At 37.9% G+C, this 23,318-nt stretch overlaps 1 protein-coding gene across 5 annotated transcripts in view; it reads right to left on the bottom strand.

The window, feature by feature from the left end:
* Nucleotides 1-3,380: 3,380 nt before the first annotated feature.
* The window catches only part of AP3S1 (adaptor related protein complex 3 subunit sigma 1), a 42,744-nt gene continuing 22,806 nt past the window's right edge, over nucleotides 3,381-23,318 (bottom strand). Inside the window, exons 6-9 of one of the 5 annotated variants that reach the window (XR_010069060.1) lie at nucleotides 14,364-14,506; nucleotides 8,031-12,027; nucleotides 6,321-6,413; nucleotides 3,382-3,792 (exon numbers count right to left, since the gene is read on the bottom strand). Coding sequence is in view for 3 of the 5 variants with exons in the window: in XM_063320175.1 (XP_063176245.1) it covers nucleotides 14,378-14,506 (129 nt within the window). In the remaining 2 variants the exon portion in view is untranslated. Of the gene's footprint in view, nucleotides 12,028-12,948; nucleotides 14,507-20,750; nucleotides 20,793-23,318 lie in introns of those variants that run through there. The other 4 variants (XR_010069059.1, XM_063320175.1, XM_063320176.1 and 1 more) reach the window with 4 other exon arrangements.

The raw sequence follows: 23,318 nt of genomic DNA, 5'->3' as shown, positions 1-23,318 counted from the left end.
CTATTTATTTATTTGTCTGTGTTTCTATACTACCATCATTACATGCCATCCAAATGCCTCAAATAGCTTATACTATGCCTATCGATGCTCAATGGCAGATATTCTTACTAGTATTATCGGCATACCTGTCCAAGGAAAAAAAACATCTTCAGTCTGTCCTTCTTCTCACTTTTGAACCTGTTGATCCATTCAGCCTATGTGACAAAACTAGACATCTCAAAGATATTTAATTACCCAGATGTTACATATCTACGGAGAGAGAAAATAAAATCTCATATCCTTATTGAGGGCAAAGCTGGGGGAACACCTATTCCCCGTTCCCTGTGGCATGGAGTGGTGGGCCACTCATCCCACGCGCCTTGGCTGAGCCCTCGGCACGTGGCCCTGCCCAGATCGTTAGCTCATTCCTAACTCTAGCTTGTGTTTCTCCTCTCACCTCAGAAACACAGAGCGGAAAAAAAGAAGACAAGGACACAGAGGCAAGTGGTGAACTGGAAACACTGCCAGCACAGGAAGATCTCAAGTTACTGAGATGCAGATCTCACGACATACTGGAAGGGAAACTAGCATATTGCAGGGAGAGGTGTTGGGTGACAGAGCACACAGATTTGGAGAAAATCAGGCTTCATTAGTTCTGACACTTGCGGAATAACTTGTCCTCCCTTCTGGTTTACTTATCATGTTTCAGCAAGCGTGTGGAACATAACTATGCTATTCTAACAGCATCTTCTGAACCAGGCAAATCTTGAGGAACTGCATTCTAATATAGGTTTTCTTTTTCTAGTTGTTGTGCATTAGAAGAAGGTGTCATGGGATACTGCTGCTCAAAGGCAACGCTCGGCTAAAGCTGTCCAGATAAGAATGGATGATCATTCCAGTTGCAGGAGACAACACAGGTGTCCAGCTATGTGGAAAGGAGGAGGCAAATACACTTACAAATTCCAAATAAGGAAGGCTTCAACTGGAAAAAAATGTCCCTGTTGCAACATGTAACTGGATCCCCACCCTTAAAAACCCCCAGACAGATAACTTCTCCCCTTTGCAGTCATTCGTTTACCTCTATTTAACAGGAAATCTGAGAATATCATGCAGCTGTCTGCGTTCCCCTTGCAGATGGAATAAATTATTTTAGATCTATTCAGTCTAATGTAGGACTAGAAATATTAGTACACCTTTACCCTTCTCAAAATCTCGCGTACCCGTTTGACACTCCAAACAACCGATGTTTTGGTCGCCTTCACACCTGCCAATCAGCTTGGCAATGGACCAAATCCCAAGTCAGAATGCTCCAGTGCTTAGTGAACCGCGAAACGCAGCAGGTCAGTAGGAGCTTCAAGGTATTCAGTGCCTTCCAAAATCAGCTGTTTTGGTGTCACGGATGTTGGCATCTTGTCATTGAGTGGTTAACAAGGGTATACTGGACACATTATATGCTCAGGAAGACACATTCAACCGGATGCCAGCTTTTTTTAACACCTAACCCTGGTTTCTTTCCTCAGCACCTCCAGTGATTATCTTCCAATGCATTACTCTGCTGTGGTGGATAGAGTCTCAGAAGCCCAGCTCTCCAAATCCACTGGGGAAGAAGCTGGGCTGTGAAATCCAGGCGTCAGGAAGGCACTCCAATCCATTTTTTCCTCGTTTTAGATCTTGTTAGACATATTGGTTTCTCTGAACTCTGGAAGCCAATTCACCTAAGCAGGTAGATGGAGACCTGCAATTCCTTATATGAAGGCAGGGCCTCTTGTTAGAGCATTCGTCTACAGCTGGGCACATTACAGGCAGGGATTTTTTTTCTGTGTCAGGAGAGAACTTTGATTTAGACTCCTTCCCTCAGGACCTGACAGTTTGGAAAGAGAAACTGCTACCGAGAAAAAAGAACACTAAAAGCAGAGGTTCAAGCTACTTTATGAACCTTGGCTTATGGCAATATTAGTTAGGTGTTCAAATGCCTTTTATGGACCTTCTTGTCTTTCCACACGGAGCCATATTTTGAACCACTTAGGAATGTTATGATTTGTGGTTTGATATGGCCTGTGGTTTCATAATGATGCTGAGCTTGCCATTGAGGTTACCCTGGAGAGACAGACAGATTTGTTTAGATGATTCTTTGCCAGTCTTTGCTAATCTTTGCACTCTTCAGAGGAGTTTGTGCAAACTGTAACATCTAAGAGGCTTCCAGAATTTCAGAGGTCCCAAAAGAATACAAAAGAGTACAAAAATGCATGGAGCAACACTGGCAAATTTGATCACGGGGTTCAGCTCCCCCCTTCCTACTTTCAAGACCCTTTATGAAACTTGCGTGACCCCTTTGTCCAGTTAAATAAATACTCAGTTAAATAAAGCTACTCTGGCTTCACAGCAAGATCTATCTTTCAGTTCCCATGGTTCCTGTCACGGTCCTGTGCGCTGAGGTGCAAGGATGTCAAGGAAGCTGCTTGGATCAGTGCTGCTCGGCCTCAGAAACATAAAACGGCAGGTTTGTGGGTTTCCTTCCCAATGTGCAGCGATACAGACTGACGGCTCCCGCTGGTTCCGTGTGGAGTCCCAAATGGTTGGCACTGCTGAAAAGTCCAACTTTGTATTTTTTTTAAAACCAGCCTGATTTTTCTTAAAACCCACATTTTCTACGGTCAGTGCTCTGGATTTCCTGATCCCATCACTTCTTGGTACCAAAGACCAAGGAAGAAACATCTGCAGATAGTATAAACCGGCAAAATCAATAGAGTCTGGCTTGTAACCTCTCCCTCAACCTTCATAACCTAACTTAAATTGGAGGGACAGGAAGAATGATATAAAGATATAATGTTTTATATAAACAAATAATGGTAACCATAAACACAGCACCTTTCTCCCTAACATTAATTGCCGCCTGAAATTAAGAATCTTCTCTACCTTTTCAAAATATTAGATTTTTGCTATTGTATTATACAGATAATAGAAAAGCTCCACTTGTATTAGTTTGAGATGTTACATCCTGGAACAATAATGTTTTATAGTAGTTTTAATACAAGATAGATTAATATGTTGGATGTTGTATGTTTTCAAATGGAGAAAAAACATGCAAATTAAGTGAAGGTCAAATTTCTTGTGGTCAAACCCATGAAGTAAATACAGAACATATTTTGTTTGTTTGGATCTTGGGGGAACAAATTGTTTTTATGGTGGAGTTGTCGTATTACACTAAAGCAAGCACTGCAATGTATTGCATTTCAAAATTACATATTTATAAAATACGGAGTGTACTGACATCCAACATAATCAGTCTTGATCACAAAAAGTGGAATCAATTCTGAAAAGTGAAAACTTGGAAAAATGCACCTTTACTTTCTAAGTTATAACATGCAAAGGAGGAAAAAAACCTGCACTGAATGCTGATGTAAACCTTCATATCACTAGGATCTAACAGTGAAAATCTGTTTATCATACATGACTCTCTCACATGAGTATAATTCAGACCAGTCATTCAAAATGGCTACATTTGAAACATCATGTCTTGCTAAATGTCACCAACCTCCTTAGGATCTTGGTCGTCATGATGCAGTATTTTACCTTAATTCCCATACTTGTGTTTCATTAGGAAAATGTATGATAAAAATAAATATTGTATATCATCTGTATTGAATGTGACTTGGCAGACAGTTTGTAAGTTTTACTAGTAAAATTAAAAAAGATGGTATATTAAGACAATTACAGTTCGGAAATGGTTAGGAGGCGTGTCCGGACACTTTTCAAACTTTGAAAACTGTTCCTGTTCCATTCAGGGAGAAAACCAAGATCCTTCAAGATTTCCTGCAAAGAAACAGCTAATGAGAAACTCAGAGTAGAGAATAACGTTTTGTTACTGGAACTACTATTTGACTGCAGGGCACCATCAATCCATGCACAGGTGCTGCTTTCAGAGCTCCTTTGATTTCAAGCAAAAATTGCATGCAGTCAACACCCTTAGCAAAAATTCCTATCAACTCTGATTCACCCATTAACAGCTCTGCTCGCAGCTAATCACCATTTTCCAAAAGCCTTATGTTGCAAAATTCCTAACCTGCTGAATTGATGCCTCTCTCCCAAGATAAACAAGCTGCTCTGTATTTATTTATGAGTGGTTGCATTTGGGAATTACTATGTGGTAGGGAATTATGATATTTCTAAACAAACAACGATGTTGACCATGAAAATGCTAGGCTTGGTGATCCATCGAAACACAAGATGTATCTCAATATTCCTAAAGGAGGAGTCAGTTAAGCTCATTAGTTTTCGGGATACAAATAAACAGAGTGTGTTTCCAATTATATCAGTGAGTCACAGCGCAGTGCGAATGAACAGGATACTTTTGTGTGCCTGAAGTCTGACAGCCCTCTTCAAACACAGTGTGCTTGTGCCTCTTCCTTCCCCAAAGCACAGCCCATCGTGAAGCAGCATGAGTGCACCATCGCAGCCAGGACAGTTTAGGTCACAATCCTTAATCTCCTTTACAGGGGGACATTTATACTGTCACCACGTAAGCGCTACGCAAGGCAGTAACACAGCCTCTTTGCTGGCTGTGCCAAGCAGTATGACTGCTGTGTCTGGTGGAGCTTAAGTGTACTACTTCATAAGTAGATCTGAAGACATCCCGATCACACCTAGTCAGACCACCTCAAGCTCAAAAACATTTAAAAATGTACTTTTCAAGGTTATCCTCATAATAAAAGGGACAGAAAAGAGAACATATTTAAACAAAACGCAGACTTCAGGGATTCAAATATGATGGTCTTCACGACGTCTTACGGATCAACATTTTGCAGGCTATTACTTCTTCATATGATTTTTCAGATTAGAAGTGCACTTTAGACAGCTACAACTCTAACTTCCTGATTGCTTAACTTTTGTAAGATTCTGTTCATTAAGAAAACACAGGAAAGAGAGCAGAGGTTACCTAAATTGGACATTTTGTGTGGGTATCTGTTGTGGAGGGGGTTGTTTTTTTAAACTGCAGAAACACCATGATAAATTATGTTTAATCATGACAGTTATGATTATTCCTCAATCGCCACCTAGCAGTAGACAATACGTACACTGCAAAGTTGTCCTGGCAAAGCTGCCATGTAAGTAAGGCTATGGTTCATTCAGCTTGGACAAAGCATATTTTCATGGTTAGAAAAAGAGTTTAGAGAGGTAGCAGAAAAACAAATTATTGTACTTTTATCTACCTGTCTGTCTGTCTATCTTCCTCCTGAGCCCACTCCTGCACACTAGCTTAGAAATTTCATAAGTCAACAAATTTCCAATAGATCTCTGATGCCATTTTCCTCCATAAGCATCAGCAATAACCCCTAGATCCCTTCCTTGATTCACATTCCTCTCTCTGTTAGTCCCTCCACCCAAACAATTCCATAACCAGAAAGGCACATGCAATACCATTTAAATGTAAGTTTATACTAAAACAATGCACTAATAAAAACAACACAACTTTGACGTATTCACTCCAAGACCAAGAAGTTTTATAGCTCTCATTTGGACCTGTATACTTTGGCAAATAACTTTGGCGTAAGTCATGCAAATTCTCTAGCATGAATAAAATTGCTTTTATTCTGGAGCAATTACTGCGTTCACAAAATAGAATAAATGTGGGTTTGGTATTAAGATTTCGTTTATGGTGGAAAATTCTGTCCACCTGGAGAAGACATTCCAGACCAGTCTGAAGAGAAAATTTCCCCTTAGTCCTCCCCAATGGCTTGATCGGATCCGTACTCTTTATCCAGTCAAACAGCTTTGCAGCAAACTCACAGCCCTTCCTGATTTTCTTACCTGGCAGTCCTCCAGCAAACTTCACCCTGTGCAGCAGACTCTCCCAGTAGCATCTTACTCTCCCATCCTACATACATGAGTCATCCTTCTGTTTTCTCTTCAGAAATTTCTTAACATGCCCTCCGTGTACATGTCCTCCGTCCCATGACTTTCTCCACCACCTCCCTCTCTCAAACTGTTTTTCCCAAACTGTCCTCAACTCCCGTTCTCTCCTTGCCAAGAAACTCCCTTTTTCAGCCCCTACTCCCATCCCAAAGTTTTCTACTCCTTTGATTTGAATCCATTAAATTGAGGGATTTTGTCAAAAACAGACTCTCGCCTGATTCCAAGCAAGGGAGCTAAATGGCCCCTCATGCAGAGAAGCTGGGGTTACAGTTGCTTCTCCAGCTAAATGGGGGCTCTGCAGCTCCCCGTGTGCGCTGTGAGCCAGTGGGTTAGAGGATCTGCCACAACGTGAAGCTGTGAACCCTTGCTGTCCCTCAGATCAACTATAAACCAATGCTACCCTTGAACTTCCTCCCCAAAACTCTCACCTGTTAGATCTTTACGAAGAAGAATTAAGACCTCTACAAGAACTCTGAAGGAAGGGATAGATTATTTTTTTTTAATACGGAAACCCAGAAACCCTACGGAGGGGAAAAGAGAACAATTTTGTTAAGGCAAAGGAAACACATGGTGTAATAATTAAGTTGGGGGCAACATAAAATCATACTATAATATATTTGTACTGGCCCTGTGCTGCAACTCAGTGTGCTAAACACATCTTTGTTTGGTCATTAGTCACTGAAACTCCCAAACCTCCAGCAGTGTTTAAATGTAATAAAAAGACTAAACAAAGTGGAAAGCCACTGGTGGCACATCTTCTGGCCACAGACTGACTCTCCTTTCTTGACTGTTCTCCCTAACTTGAAACATCCCGCGCTCAGCCTCCCCACTGCTGCCCAGGCACAGCTCTGCTTTTGCCACCCGCCGTGGGGTGGGTCTGCAGCCGGCCGCCACAGCAGCACGTCCTCAGCCCTTACAGGCCAAGGGCCGGGGGGGGAACTCAGCTGCTACCACTACGCACCTTAAATACTCACCCCACCAGCAGCCCTAGTACCTGTTTGGTGTCAGAAAGCGCACAAACATCATCTAAGTAATTTCTTATGTTTGCAAACACTTTTAATACCATGCAGCACTTAGTATGAAACATCACATTTTCTCTTTTCTCATATTCAAATCCAATTTGCTTCCTTCTTGTGTGTTTCTCTGTTACTGCTTCCTTATCGCTCATGCCAGCTTTAGATGTCATTTGTCAGAAAAGTAATACTAGACCAACCAGCAACTGTCAGAAAAAACCACATGTATCTTAGAAGCAATTTAAAGCTTGCTGCCTTTTGCCGTGAAAAAGATCTGGTTTTGCAAAGGCTTGTCCATTTTTCTGTATGTATCAGTTAACCTAATAAATTATTCCGTAACGCTGTCACACTTTTATCCCTGGATTATAAAACAACCCATTCAGCACCTTCTTCTTTTACAACCTTCCTTATCCTGTGTTTTCCTTCCTTTAGGCTTTTCTTTTGGGCAGCATTCTTTTTAAGCTGCTCTTCAAACTACCGATTTCTTTTCATCCAAGCCCTCTCCTGACTCTTTCCCTCACGGGAAACCTAAGTAAGATTTAGCAGGAAGCCCTTCATTATACACACTTACGAAAGAATGAATTCAAAATAATGACTTTAATCACGATGCAAAGCCCTACTGAGTTACTACCCTACCACCTTGTCTTCCCTCATCCTACTACCTGTCTTACTATTTTCTTGGGTTTGGGTGGGATAGAGTTAATTGTCTTCACAGTAGCTCATATGGTGCCATGTTTCAGATTTGTGGCCAGAACAGTGCTGATAGCATACTGATGTCCCAGCTGTTGCTGAGCAGTTCTTACACAGCGTCAAAGCCTTTTCTCACGCTGCCCCATCAGCGAGGAGGCTGGGCGTGCACAAGAAGTTGGGAGAGGACACAGACAGGACAGCTGTATTTGGTGGTGTGCTAACCCACAACGCCTGGATATTAGTATTTTAGTAATCCAACTTAAACTAAAGAGATACTATAGTGGGATTAAACTACTTAAATGGCCTATAACAGATTCCTAAGAACCGCAATTTCCACAGCCAAGGGGGCTTATTAACTTTTTCCCTCCTTTGCCTGCACCACGACTCCAGCATGCAGGTCTGTGTAATAATGGCTTGTCCCTAACCAGTGCTTACCTGTCCTTGTTTTCAACTGAGCAGGGGAAACCTGAGCCAGGATGCAGGTACATGCATTAACATATTTCTATATAGCAACGTATTCTATACATTGCCAGGGAAATCGCATATTGTGTGAGTGTACACCACCTTGCAGAGGGACGGCAGCCAGGATGTGTCCTGCTGATCGTATCTGTGATGATACCTGTCCTGAAAAAGACACAGAAGAATGACAGCCATCCAGCCCTCCCCACTGAAGCAGACTATGACACTCGAGATGCCAGGGCATCCCAGGGAGGAACAGAACCACAAGTTCTGACAATTTCTGACATCAAGTAAAACAGCATCTCACTTGGGAACGGGATGGCTGTTTGAATCATGAAAGATCTTTTCTTTCGTAACACACATCAGCACAACAAATTATTGTAAAGATTATTTTTAAAAGCAGAGTCCATTCCAGTTTTGCTTCTCTCTACGCACTTTTGCAGACTGCTGGCTCAAACTTGTTGGAATGGGCCTTTGGTGGAGAAGATGTGGGTGCAACTTACCATGGCTATACCAAAGGCAAAATGTCTTAGACACACACGCAGATTACTGATCATGCAGGTTCCCTGCAACCATTTGAAGCTGTGAAATTTGACGTGGGTGCCACAGCACCTCTGCTGGCTGAATGCTGAAAATCATACCAGAAGACGGTCTGTGGATGGGACTCTGAAAGCCAAAAGAAAACAGGGAGACCATACTCTTGTCCATCCAAGCAGCTCAGTCATCATTACAGGCCTGCTTTTAGCTCCAGGTCTGGTGACACATTTATAGTTCTGATTGGAGAGAATCTGGAGGCGGATGTGCTCCACTCCTGGTACAGTCCTGGTGGCTGGCCAGACAAGCAGAGCCAGCCCAGAAGGGGACACTTGGAGCCTGTGCGTGCTGCTGAGTTTCAGAAGAGCTACACTGGGCAGGAAAGCAGTGGAATATGGCAGAAGTGTGCCTGTCACCCTCCTCATGGGACAGATGGCGGATCAGCTCAAATGTCTCTAGCACTCCAGCCACAGGCAGACTCAGTCTGCGCAAAGAGGGGATGTCTCAACCTCCGGTTCCTCCCCAGTCAAACCACACCGTCACCGCACTCCTAATGCACCACAAGGCCAAAACTTCTGCAGGCGAGAAATCTGCCTGCTAAGCTGACACTGCAGCCTGACTACCTTTGCATTTCCACCCATGGAATGGAGGTAATAACATTACCTGAGCTCATTGAGCAGACTGGGGTAAACACTGAACACCAAAAATTGCAATGATAGATAATTTCCTTAAATGAAGAACAGAAGAGAGATTTATAATTTATTATGATAATCATTAAACAACAAGAGATTACTTTTTGTGAAATTAACTGTTCACCTTTAGTCAGTTTTGGCAGTATTTGGCTGCTTTCCTTGCTCCTAGTAAAATTATGGATACTCTGTGAAGAAGTTGAGAAATATATTTTGTGCAAGACTTAGGCTCTGTTTTTCTTTACCAGTTATAAACAGACAACTATTTGATTTGTGACATTTAAATTTCCAGTTCCTTCAGTATTTTGAGCCCCACATATACTATAATTCAGTAGCAAGGAGCTTTATGGGGTAACCCTTAGAACATTAGCAAGTTCCCATTTGGCTGTCAGCATAGGCCTAAGTAAAACTCAGGACTAATTTTAGCATTTATTGGAATATGCTTCTAGAAAGAAAAGGTCAAATATGCTCACAGGAAGGCAGCGCCAATTCGAGTTTCTGGCTTGAACCTGCCTCTCCCTTGCAACAAGTGACACTCTCCTCCACCCACTCCCATCAAGCAGAATAAATCAGAGCAGTAACATCTGTTTAAGGGGAGGAATTTTTTTACACACTTGTAATGTAAAATATTCCCCCTTCCCAAAATATATTCAAAACAGGGCTTCACTATTCAGGTAGGAGAGGGAGGTGCATTGACACAGTACCTGTCATGTCTGTGCTGTCAACTATGCAGACAGCATTCTCAGTGATTCTAACATGAGATGCTTCTCTTTTAGCAGTAAAGAGTCAAAAGATTTTTTCAGCAGCACTCATTGCCCCTGCCAGAGTGGGAAAACTAGCTGCTGTGTTTCAAGTCTATGGAGGCAGCTGGGAATGTCCCCTCACTCTGTAGGAATTTTATCCTTTCTGCCCTTTCTCCATTTGTTTAGAAGAATCCATCCTGCAAGAAGCAAGAAAATCATCTGCTCCACATGGGCCTTCAGAGAAAGTCTTTGGCTTCTGAAAGGAAAATGCCACGAACACCTTTCCTCTCAATACTTGAGAGGGAGTCTGTACCCCAGAAAATATTTTTTTTTGTCAAAGACAAAAAAATTACTTGCCAGAATTAGCAGTTGCTCTCATGGGCTAATCAGACTTAATCTTCTCCTCGTTACTCAGTTTCACAATAAATATCTTTGAATTTGGAAGGCGTAATTCATAATGAGAGAGACAATCACAGTTTGGAGACAAGCAAACTTAACAGCCGCTACACCCAAGCCTCCAACTTGCTTTCTGAGGACACTTCACCCTGCATCCCCAGAACACAAACAAATGTGGAAAATACTTAACTTGTGGAATATTGAGACAAGTAACCACCCATGACACAAGGACTTCCTGACAATAGAAAAACAGGAGGTGTGGGGAAATGCAGGAAAAATAGATTAGTTAAGACATTCTGAAGGCTTAAATACTAATTTGTATTATTAATGTTATAGTCTCCATAAAATTAGCTCTGTACATAATTTATCAAGGACTATCAAAGAGTAGTACAAATACCTACTACAGTTAAATTGCTATGATCACATGAAAAGGTTTCTCCCCAGAGAATTTCACTAGCAGAGAAACTGAACTAAATAGGAAAGAAAACCTTACGTGACAAATCAACTCGAGCTGTTGTCTCACATACCGTAAGTACCAAATAGCCTCAGCTACTGTTTAGTAACATTTCACTTGCAGTTCTAAGAAATGCCCAGTTAGGAAAAATGGCTTTCAGTGATTCATTTACTGATAAGGGCACCCTGATGAACATCACTTAAAAGGCAGGCCCTGTGGAGGTACAGTATTGCAAATTAGTTGCCAGGCTTCTGCAGCTAAAGGACAACTCAAGATGACTTCTCCTCCTTCTTAACAACAGCTAGTGAAAATGACTAATATTATTTTTACATATATATATGTGTGTGTGTATACACACACGCATACATATATATGTGTTGAGGGTGGGTTTTTTTCAGTTTCAGAGGCATTAAAAACATTTAAATTTATAATTAAGAGCTTAATCATTTACAGCCCTCAGCTTATTTCCATTTTAAATTCTAAGCAGTAGTTAAGAGGACACTGGTGAAATAGGAGAAAGAATTGAAAAGGCAGATCACTCTCATGAAAGGGATGAATACAAGCAGATCAGCATGGTGGAAAACCTCTGAATATCAGCAATACAAAGCAAGCCCTAGAAGGTCAAGAGTAAGAATACCGTCAGAAATTTCCATCATTTCTGTCAATCAAGTATCCCATCTCACTCTGACTGGTTTTAGTTTAAGGCCTGTCAGTATCATATGACATGGTAAGAGGAAAACACCTCCCCCTGGCAAACTAAGACACTCCTCTGGCAAAGGGGTGGCAAATAGACAGGCTCAGCTACTATGAGGAAGCCCACATTGTCATACCATCTGTTTTTATTTATGAAAAAATACTACCATTCAGACTTCCTGTACAGTACCTCTTGTGTGTGCGAGAGAAAATTTCTCTTTGAATGGAGTGCAATTTTACTGTGAAAATCTGATATAGAATTTCTTCCCGTCCAAAGATTTTCTGAGTAAGAAATCTCCAGCTGTCAGTCGCAGCCTTGCATTAAATATTTGCCGGCCAGTAACAAACTGAGAAGCTTCTTGAAAAGTCTGGAAGAATTGTCCAGAGAAGAATCCTTTCCAGCAGAAGCCATGTTGTCAGGTAAGAGAAAGGTAGCATAAACAACAGTAATGCAAAAGACAAAGCTAAAAAAAAAGAAAAAAAGCTTTAAAATAGTCATATAATTGTTAAGAATTAAGATCTAGTTCACTAAAATGAATGAAAGCCTGGCAATTGACAAATAAGAGGTACAAATTTAACCTGACATATGCTTCATGTCAAGATGCATCTCAGACATATTTTTCTCATTTCAAAAAATGTTTGATTGAAACAAACCCAGAAAAGATTTCTCTGTGAGGAACAAAAAACTTTTTAACTACATAAGCTTACAAATCTGAAAATGAACCACAGGGAAAAAACTAAGACAAAATATAGAGGGCTTGGAATAATTTCTGAAATTGTGAGCTCCTCTCATAAATAGCCAGAAAAACTCTCTATAGGTCAAGAGTACCAAATGTTTCAAAATTTCCCATTTATCCTTCAGCAGCAGCACTAACTAAATCCTCACGGGGGAACAATGTGGAAAATTTTCAACATCTTTACTTTGAACATCACATGGTCTATGCATTAAGCACAAAAACAAAAGTTGGCAAAAGCAGGTGAAATTATAACGGTTCCAGATTTGTACTAGCTAAGCTGTCTAACTTGGGAATACTAAAGAATACCCTACTTCATAGGGGGGGAAAACATGCTGCACACTTCATTCTCTCCATTTCTTCAATGGAAATGAGAAAGTGGCATTTTTCTACCCAAGCCCCACCTGAAATTTCCTGAAGCCTAAAACTAAGAAAGTTAATATGAAGAATAAATATTCTTTTCAAGAGGTAGAGAGGGCAATGCTGTTTTAAAAAGCATTTATACAATAGTAAGTGTTACCTGATGATTAGTAACTGTACACATCTGTACAATACACATGAAGTTTCTTTATTTCCCCTTAAGAAATACATTGAAATTCCTTGGATCATAACCTATTTTCTCCTTCAAAAGTAAGTTTCTTTTTCTCTCTCTCAAATGCTCTCAAAAGGCACCAATGATAGTTACTATTGATCAAACAGAGAATGTGATGTGATTCCAAGTTTATCCTATGGGGTATGTCTTAACATTCAACTCAAAGGAAAAGAGTGCTTGGTTTACATCAAATCCAAATTTCTGAAGTAACACAGGACCTCTCAAGACTAGTCCTGAAATGTGTTGCCCTTGCATTTTCATATATAGTATTAACTGCATACTTTTTTGCGGAAGAAAACTTTACAGGAATTCTTAAATATCCCAATGATATTTTTATTATTCATTTAAACAGACTTGTACATCACACAGAGCTTAAGAGCATGATTATAAAAACCAATCACTATCCCCCTTTATTCTTTTCAAATCACAGAAGAGTTTAAGAGCTGAGCAACTTACACAGAGGTGATAGCACTTAGATTTTCTGAGGTCTTGACAATATTAAATATCTCATAAATCTAGTTCTCGAAGTAGAGAATCATAAGTGTCACCAGGCACAGTGGGCCTATTAAAGTATCCCCATTTATCTTTCCAGAGTGCCTTTCTTTATCACAATACTTGATGCACTCACATTTACAGTTCTGAGCTGCCCGATCTCCTCAGCCCATTCCGTACTTCTCACAACACACACAGCAACTGCAGAGACCCTTTTTCCCAAAACAAAGTCAGACCGTCAGGGAAAGTCTATCAGATTGTGTAAGTATCTTCTCAACATCTATATGTAAACAGAAGTCATCAGATCTTCAGTAAAGGCAGTTTTTCCTTCAGAATAATAATGAACAGCTTTTGTTAGGAATGTAAGGAGCCAATATGTTACACAATATCCCCGTGTAATTCCTTCAGAGATTAAACTACAACATTAATGCTTGCTACAACAGTACTTATATATAGTCAATTGGCTCCATGAATAGGATATAACATGATTTATTGCAAAGAGTAGATTTCAGACTAACAGGTATTTAGAAGTCCAGTTGGTTATGATTTTATTTGAACAAAACAAGAGTTTAATGTTTTCATGCAACATTTGCACTTAAGTCTTAAATAATCATGACAAACAGCAGAAGTAGTTAAGGAATGCACTAATTATAGACCTTAGTGAATATACAAAAAAATCAGCATTATAGGTTATACAAAGTAAAGAACATCTTAAATACTTTCCCAAAATACTGCAGCAGCCGAGACACAGTGATATGCCTTACACGGGCATAGGAATGTAATTTAGAAGTCACATGGGAACTACCCATTTCCTTTAATTTCACAAACAAGACAAAAGCAACATTCAACTCCACACACTGATTTTTCAAATTATGTCTATACAGTACCTTGAGTTTTATCCAAATAGCAAAAGTTAGACATATCATTTATTTAGTAAACAATTATGCGGTAAATCTCTATTACATTTCTTCCTTGGCTTTACCTGGAGTAGCCATGTTATTTAAAAGAGGGCAGGTTTGGCACTTTTATACTGATGTCACCAATATTAATATTTCTTGGGATCTCTGGCAGATTCATATTCTTTACAGCTGAAACAGCCCGGGCTGGAGCTCCTGCTAAACCAGCCTGTGTACAAAGTGAGGAAAAATGCAAGTCAGGCAAAGTTGGTCACAAGAAGATTCACTAGCAATATACACAGGCAACTAACTTTTCAAGTATTTCCATGGTTACACATTTAGAAAGACCAGATGGTAATTGTGTTTGGAATGAAATGGGTTATTTGGAAATATTAAACCAGAAAGAGAAAACAGTTCACACACTCCTTTTTATATGGTAAAACATGTAATGTCAACTTGATGGAAAAGTATGTGGGGAGGAAGAGGAGGCTTATCCAAGCATGTGTAATGCGCAGGTTACGGAACAGACAATCCTGAGGTATTTAAAGTCCAGCATGATGTCTTTGTCTCTTACCTATTCTAAAAGTTCACATGGTTCACAGCTGACTAACACTGGTTATGGGTTCAGAATATGTAACCTCAAAGTAACAAGTTACTGAGTATCAGTTGAACCATTATTACTTATCTAAGTACAAAAAAATAAATATATATGTATATATAAAAAAAAGGTATTTCAAGGTGGCTTAGCCTAAAATGAAAAGGAGAAGCACCTTGCATTTGTGGGTGATAAAGAGCATGCAAAGAGATCACTTGTATAGACCCACTGGAGTAATCTGTTATCCCACAGTATCTAATTTTATATGCTAACTTATCTGCAGCCTGCAGGCACACTGGAACATTACATAACAACCTGGTTACGCCAAATTAAACATTGATGTACGTATTTTGTATTGAAGTCCTCTACTGCATGTAGTCTCTCTTCATTTAAAGTCTGAGCCTTTCTGTATAAATATGCAAGTTTTACAATATAGAAGTAAGTTCATTACTGAGTTCCATGCAGTTCTGCCTTTTAGACAATATAACTGCCAAGTTTACACATTAAGGTATATTACTGAAATGCTAACAAGGATCATTTACAGCTCAGAGGTCTGAAGACATACAGAACGTGATCTTTCCCTTTTCCCTTTCTTGCTTCTGAAGCACAGCTCTTCAAAACCTTGCTATTTTAAAGACTATTAAAAAAAGGCCAATAATTAAGGTGCTATTGTATTTGAGGCTGTGTAGAAAAGATACTATTTATTTTAAGTATGGAAATGTTTCTCTTAAGAGTTCAGATTCTCTATGCATATTTAGAATTAGCTGTGTGGTTTTACTTGAGGCCTGCCACAAAAGCGTGAAAATCATTTTTGTTCTTGCCGGGGAAGATTTTAAAACCAGAGCTCTTATTTGCAGAAAAACACATCACATTCTAAGTTCTGTGAATATTGAAAAAAAATTAGTTGTATTTTGGTGTTTTAAAAGTAGGATAAAAATATTCAAAAATAATAAAACCCACAACGTGATTTTCAGAACTACTTCAGTTTCAGAGTGTGGCATCTTGCAGGCCCAGTAAGAAGGAGCAATCCACAATAAACAAAGCAACATGCCAAGAACTAGTTAAACAAAAGCCTAAATCTGTAGAAATAGAAAGTCTTTCATTGTAAGAGTGTCGAAGACTGAAGAAACCAGTGCATTTGCAGATAAAATAATTCTGCGCAAGAAATGCAGCAAAACAGAAGAAGAAAAAATTCTGTGAAAGTTTGTGTCATATTTGATTATTAAGCAGTGTTGGTATGTGACTGCTGCTCAAAGTATAACCTTTTCAGATTCTTGATATTCACTGAAATTCATTGCAATTGCAGGTTATAATTACTGAGGAGTACACCTGACTTATGTGGTGTCCACCTGAACTACTGCACAAAAGGAGACAGACACGTCATATACTCCTCAGATAACAACTCTACTTTTTGAAGGCTGTCCAAAAATGTATTTTCTCCCTTTTGCTACTCTCTTATAAGAAATAAATGTAAGGTCAAATTAACATAAGATTTCCACTGAAAATCCTACCTACTGTTCTCACTCTCCCTTCAGAAACATAACATATAGTCAAAATAAAACCAATTAAAGTTTCTAATTTTCAAATAACCCTTTTTATACCATGTGGAAAGGCTAAAGCATCACAAATGGCTAGATTTTAGTCACAGGAGGACTCCCAGTACCAGGAACAGAGACCAGAAAGCCTTGAGTCATTTGTTATAACATCCCCCCCTGCCAAACACTCATATGAGACATGCCAAAGTTGGGAAAGGCATGGTGGGGTAGAGGAGAAAGCTCGTGAAATCTTAAATCTCTAATGCAACCAAATCATTTGCTCACTTTGTCCCTGACATAATCCAAATCATCAGTTTTCAGACGTACAGACTAAGTAAAACTAAAAGGGTGCAAATAAGTATTTTCAAAGCCTCTTTTTCCTTGGTTTTCTTTAATATCACCAAGTCTACCAGGTCATTCACTTCAGAGGCTGCGTTCCCCTCATGAAGGGGAAAATCTGGACCTAACACTACCAGTATTAAGAAATGCAAGTATCCAAAATTAGCATCCCTGAATGTGCAGGAGTAGTATTAGACACTACAATTTCTTGCTATTTATTAAAAAACTGGGCAGAAGATATGAAGCTGCTCGACACTGTCCTTTTATATTTGAGAACCTGGAAATACCAATTTGAAATCAGGAAGTAACTACCATTGAAGTTTTACCAGATAAAGCAATAAATGCATTTCCTTTTTATTTGCTTCTATCCTTTAAGTTCTATATTCAGTAACTGAAGAAATATTCTTTAAGCAAAACCAAAAGTGGGGCAATGTAAACTGTTTTCCATAGAGAAGATGAAAATACTAATAAAGTAGTAACAAAAGCAATGAATTATACAATTTGTAACTGAAACAATGGGAAACCAGAAAAATATTGTTAAGTGATGGACATGGTCCACACAAACAGGCATGGCTGGCAATTCAAAAGAGAGATGCCTTCTAGGTGACTAGGATGGAGATTCCTTACCCTAATTTAATGAAAGTTAATTATTCTTAATGGACAAATAAAAGTTTTAGTATAACTGGTCATTATTTTTACCTACCTGCAGCTATCCTCTTTACACAGACTTACAGTCCCTGCCTCCCGCCCCAATGGCATAGGATACAATGGAGACACAATTGAGAATTATTTAAAATACCACAATTGACATGACCATTGCCCTTCCACCCCCCTATACAGTCACGACTTCCAACAGTCACATTTCATGAGGATCACTCTGGATCAGGATCAGCGAAGATCCCTAACAAAAATACTAGGAATTTCAGATTACCTCTTTGGTTTTTTGCCAGCAAGATTGTTGATTGTCTTTCACTATCATATGCTGGAGTAGAGATTTTCAAACTATCACATTCTCTTCTCATGTAATTCTCTATATTAAGTAGGTTTGTAATGCATTGTATACATAATATGCATAGCAGAATGCTATTTATCACAATGTCAACCCTATCAAGCACATTACAGTCATACAGTATTTCTAAGAGCGAGCAAACAGTTCATAAAAAATGTCTAATGGATAAAGTGACTGAAAAGTACTTAAACTCCCCAAACTGGATAATTAATACATTATTTCAAATGCTGTTATATCCAAATGCCTTAGCATTCTTTTTTAGCATGTCAAACAGTGAACTAGTACACAGTCCTTCCATTAATTTATCATTTCTGTTACAGAAAGTGAAGACTGTATTTACAAACACAAAGATAGTCCAAGAAGTATTTCCACCCCAGTGTGTGTGTTTAAGCAGTTTTATAGAGGTACCTGATTAAAAGAGCCATCACTGTAACATTGAACTGGCCAAGTTTCAACTGCCTTTTTTTATCAAATAATTCAGCAGGTAAAGTTGGTGAGGTGCAAAGAAAAAACTGTTTCACTTGGAAAAAAAAAAAAAAAAACAAACACGTAGCAAGCTTTAAACATGCAATGAATGATGAATTGTCTGTCACAGCGAGCAAATGACATAAGCAAGTGAAAATGAAATTTCTTAAGACATATTAATGAAACTTCAGAAATACAGTACGAATTGCATACAGCTGGTAATACAATAAGCCCATACACCACATTTTTGCCACAGCTGCTTTGTATTCTCAATTTCATTATTGAAGGTTGTACTTTAGTGTAGAAACACTGTATATGAAAATTTTAGGTTCAGTTACTGCAAAAAATCCTTTTAAACATGTTCATATACTTCATATGCAATATATGCAAAACAATAATGCTATTTAAAGATTGGAACAGACACATTTAATAACAGAACTTTTATTCTACTGGTCGTTGTCTATAAAGTGAGAAATATGAGCTGGTGTTAGCTTACTTGCGTCATTATTTATCACTATAGGAAACAATTTTCTTCATTCTTATCATCATCCTTTCTCATAACACCCCACTGATAACTCTATATGAAAGTGATCCCAGAAACATTGTTTTACTCTTTAAAAAGAAACTCAGGTCATTTGGAAAAAGTACTGCACATCACAAGTGTACTTAATATGCATATACAAATATTAACAAAAAAAAAAGATTCAAACCGCCATCCCAAACGACTCTACACATGAGCTAGCTATGACTAAAATAAATATATAAAAATATACAGCCTACTGGAAAACAAAATAATGAAGGCTAACACTTTGCAAAATAAGCCACCCTTTTCCAGATATTTTGGAGGTACTAGGACCTCTCTGCTGCTGGTGTTTCATAACAATGCTTCTTTCCAGAATAAGTATGACCTCAAAGCAGCAGGGTTATGAAATCATGAAAGGATGCAATACATAATATAAAGGAATGATCATGTCCCCTGCTTATGAAGTTAAATAAATGAACATAATTAGAGAAAAAACAAAATGAAGTCTGCAAGTATATCAAAATGAGGCCAAACAGATAAGACTTAACACGTACTCTTAGAAATTTTAAGCACTTGAATCACAAAGAGAGTAATGGATGGGAATGATTGATTAATTATTTGTTCGTTTGTTTTTCATTGCCAGACCCAAAAATAAAAACAAAACATGTGTGAGCAGAACAGAGAATAAGAAAAGTAGCTTTGCATAAATAAAAAAAAAAAACCCAAAACCTGAAATCAAGCTCCCTAGTGTTACAATGAAACACAGATTATATATTACAAATGTTGATATATTAGGCAGAGGAAGGTCATTTGCTTGATTTTCGTCATGTGCTATAGCACACTTCAAATTTAGGTAAAATGTTTCATACTACCCAAAAACATTTTTAACTAATGCTTCATAACTTAGTGCTACTAAATCCAATTACAGAATTGTATTTGTTAAATCTTAAAGATATTACACTACTTTATCCTAGAAAGATCATGTAAAAAGTAAAGAGCAAAGCTATTCATAAATTAAATAAACTTCGTCTGCAGTTTGAATACACAGATACTTAAAGTGAGTGGAAATGAATTTTGAAGTACTGCAATTAACATCGACTGACATTCAAACTGTTGAGCTGAACTAAATGTTTCAAACGGCAAATGATGGGGGGCAGTGACCATAAACTGAACTTCAAACATACATTTTCCTCCTTTTTCAGTTCCTTGTTAATATTCATGTTCAGTGACTGCAGGTATCAGGATATCTTAAAGAAAAATCCAGTGATTCAGGTGGCGAGGGCAGCAAATGTACATCTGAAGTTGAGTACGTGCTGACAGCCCTTCTCATTTTATGTTTGATATACTTAAGGTTGAAAGATCAACTTTGGTATTTCTACATCATCTTTACAAATTGCAACAGTAATTTTATTCTGTTTGTATAAAACTATTTGAGTTCCTTGGTTTGGTGGTTTTGGTGTGGTTTTTTTTTTTTTAAAGTTTTGTTCACCTCAAACTTCTCTCTGCAAGCAGGTAAAAGTTCTTTGTTTTCTTTTGGAAATACTAAATAGTGAAGCAAAAGAATTCAAACCACCTATTCTAAATTATCAGGTACAAAATTCTCCCAATAAGAAAGCTATTTCTACTACGCCATCGTATCATATTTTCTTATCTGTGTGTTCAATTTTTATTCAAATTAGTTTTACAGGTTTTTTTGTTAATATTCATACAAGTTCATATTCCTTTGTTTCTTAAACAATGATATAAAGAAAAGTTAAATTCTAAAATGCAGGAAGAGAAATAAAATAAAAAATATGATGTCAATGGAAAGCTAGTAAAATACACTATAGCCAATAAAAAGATGAGGGAACTACAAGAAGAAAACTAGCACAAAAAGTAGGCTACAAGGACTAGTATGGGTATTTTTACATATAATTTTTGAGTCTGGCCTACGTAATTTATTGCCTTTGACATCATTTTGCTTTCCCTTTTTGTTAAAAGTACATTTTTTCTAAAAGTCAGCAATACCTTTGTCTACCTGTCCTGTCTGGGAGACTGAAAGATAAAGGTCTGTAAGAGAGAAGAATGGAAAGAGCTAGAAAAGATCAGGAGGTTCGGAAAAAGTGAGGTCCAACTTAAAAGTCTAAATCACACGCAGTTGAACACTCCAAATAGAGAAGAGGTAGCCCAGGTTTACCTACAATACTTCCAGAGGCTCTGGATAAAATCCCAATGACCCCTCTCCCAAAAATTCCTTCCCTTAATCATAATGATCCTTTGGCTTTAGGAGGATTGACGAGAAATCCATTCACAGATAAACACTAAACTGAAAGGTAGGGAAATGCATTAAAGACAACATTTCTCATCGTAGAAACAGAATTTCCTCTGTAGCCCATCCAAGCAATGTAAGAGCTGAATCAGAAATCAAAGCTAGGGACTCCCTCATAGTGGTTTAAATAATTAATCTCTGTTGAAAGCATTAACAAATTCTTTGAGTTGATAACTTTGCTCAAATATTTGTGAATTTAACAAGTACATTTGACCTTCTTCACTAAATTCTAACTGAAATCCTGTTCAGAAACATAACACATAACTAAACAAATACCTGATGTCAAATGCCTACATTTTGCATATTAAATCAAGTGGGCACAATACAAAATTTAAAATATTCTGAAAATGTAGCTAAGTACGATGTTATTAGCTTCATCATTTCAGCTATAAAAGAAAAGGCAATTTCACTTTAAAGCAGATGTTATGGATGCAAGAACTATGGCAGAGGTCTAACAAGCCGAACAGACTAAAGCGAGAGTGCTGTGGCATAGCTGGCAATCCTATGAACTAGAGACTATATCAATAATAATTTATAAATTTAAAAAAAATTTTTTTATTAAATAAAGCTAAGAAGATCCACTAGTTTTGATTTCTTCGTGACCAGCATTCAAAAATATTATTAAGTTATTACTGATTTTGAGTTACATGAACTGGATTTGCTTGTATCTTGAAAATACATGTTCAGGAAAGACACGTCGAAAGATTTACAATCTTGATCAAAAAGACAAAAGGAAAAGAAATAGCAATCAGGAAATTTCTGTGGATATACATGAAACAACTGATTAATGATCTGAGGAAATAGTTACCAGGTACTGTGAAGTATCTCAGCATTACAGTAACTGTTAAATTTGAAAAGAAACAGTCACTGAACTAACAAAAAAAATTCATTTGTGGTGAGCAGACTGTGAAATGTTCTACTCCATCCCAGTCACCAAGTGTTTTAATTTACCACTGCTGCTTCTTTACCTTCTATAATTCATTGCTGATTATAAAAGAAAAAGTTGCTATTTGCCTTGCTCTGAGCTCTACATGGTTTTTTATATCTTCTACCACTTTTATACTAAAAGCATCTTAAAAGAAAGAATGACTTACTGATGAATAATGGAAAACAGCAAGTATTGCAGCTGGCTGCATTGAATTGATGTGTTTCAGATGACTAATCAGAGACTGGTCTACAGATGATTTGGTAACAGAATTCACATAATTAAGAATAAATTCTTTCACAGGTAAAACTGATATGCACATAATACACAGCAGAACATAGCTGCTCGGTAAGTCCAGCTTTTGGGACACTATGTTACTTTTCCATTAAATAAAGAAAAATACATATATACAGCAGTTATTCAAATTTAGTAAAAATTTATGAGAATAATCCCAAATATTCATCTCTGTGATCAATGGTTCACTCTGAGTTTTAGAAAAATGTTAAAATGAACATTTTGGACATCTTCATGATGTACAATACAATCCTTCTGGATGTATATTGCTATGCACTGTACCAGATCATACCTAGCTTTTTCCTGGTTTTCACACAATGTTGTCCTGTTCTTGGATACAGTTTGGAACTTGTGCAAAACAGACAACTAGATCTATTCTAAGACTTGAGGTGATGCAGTGTCAGATTGCAGAATTAGGAGAACAGTATACATTGTACCACAAAAACGCTGAAGAATTCATTTCTTTCTTTGTTCCAATTCAGTTAAAATTAGGAAGTTCTCTGGGTCTTCTCCTAAAATGTCATTTAGTTCATATTTATGCCACCTGCAATATGTCAATCTACTCAGATGACTTCAACTTTAGAAATAGTCTCCAATTCAAGCAAAGGTTTGTTTAGAAATTTGAATATTAGGCTTTGAAAATCAGATTATGTGTTCTTCTGTGGAATTAATCTCATCAATAAGCATCAATCACAGACTTAGCAAAGATGTACTAGTAGAATTTTGGCTTATAAGGCACATCTGGTGATGTTAAAAGAACAGTAATATTCTGTGTCATAGCTAAAGTAATTCTAAAATCCTTTCTTAGTCTAAATTTCTTTCCTAAACACAAATTCAACAATTGCTGAGTTGCAAAGTGATTCCCACAACTTATGTGAGCATCCTCACTCAGACTGTTACAGGCATATACAGAATACAATTTTCTCACTTGAATCTACTCAGCTGAAGACCAAATGTTCAGACTACCAAAATGGTAGAATTTGTATTTACTTTAAAGGGTCTAAAACTGGGTTTTAAATTCTATCTAGTCCATTTCAGTCCAATTATT

Source organism: Chroicocephalus ridibundus, chromosome Z, assembly GCF_963924245.1.
Source record: "Chroicocephalus ridibundus chromosome Z, bChrRid1.1, whole genome shotgun sequence".
NCBI classification, from domain to species: Eukaryota; Metazoa; Chordata; class Aves; order Charadriiformes; family Laridae; genus Chroicocephalus; species Chroicocephalus ridibundus.
Note: the sequence above shows the minus strand (reverse complement) of the source record. Positions and strands in the feature narration are given on the sequence as shown.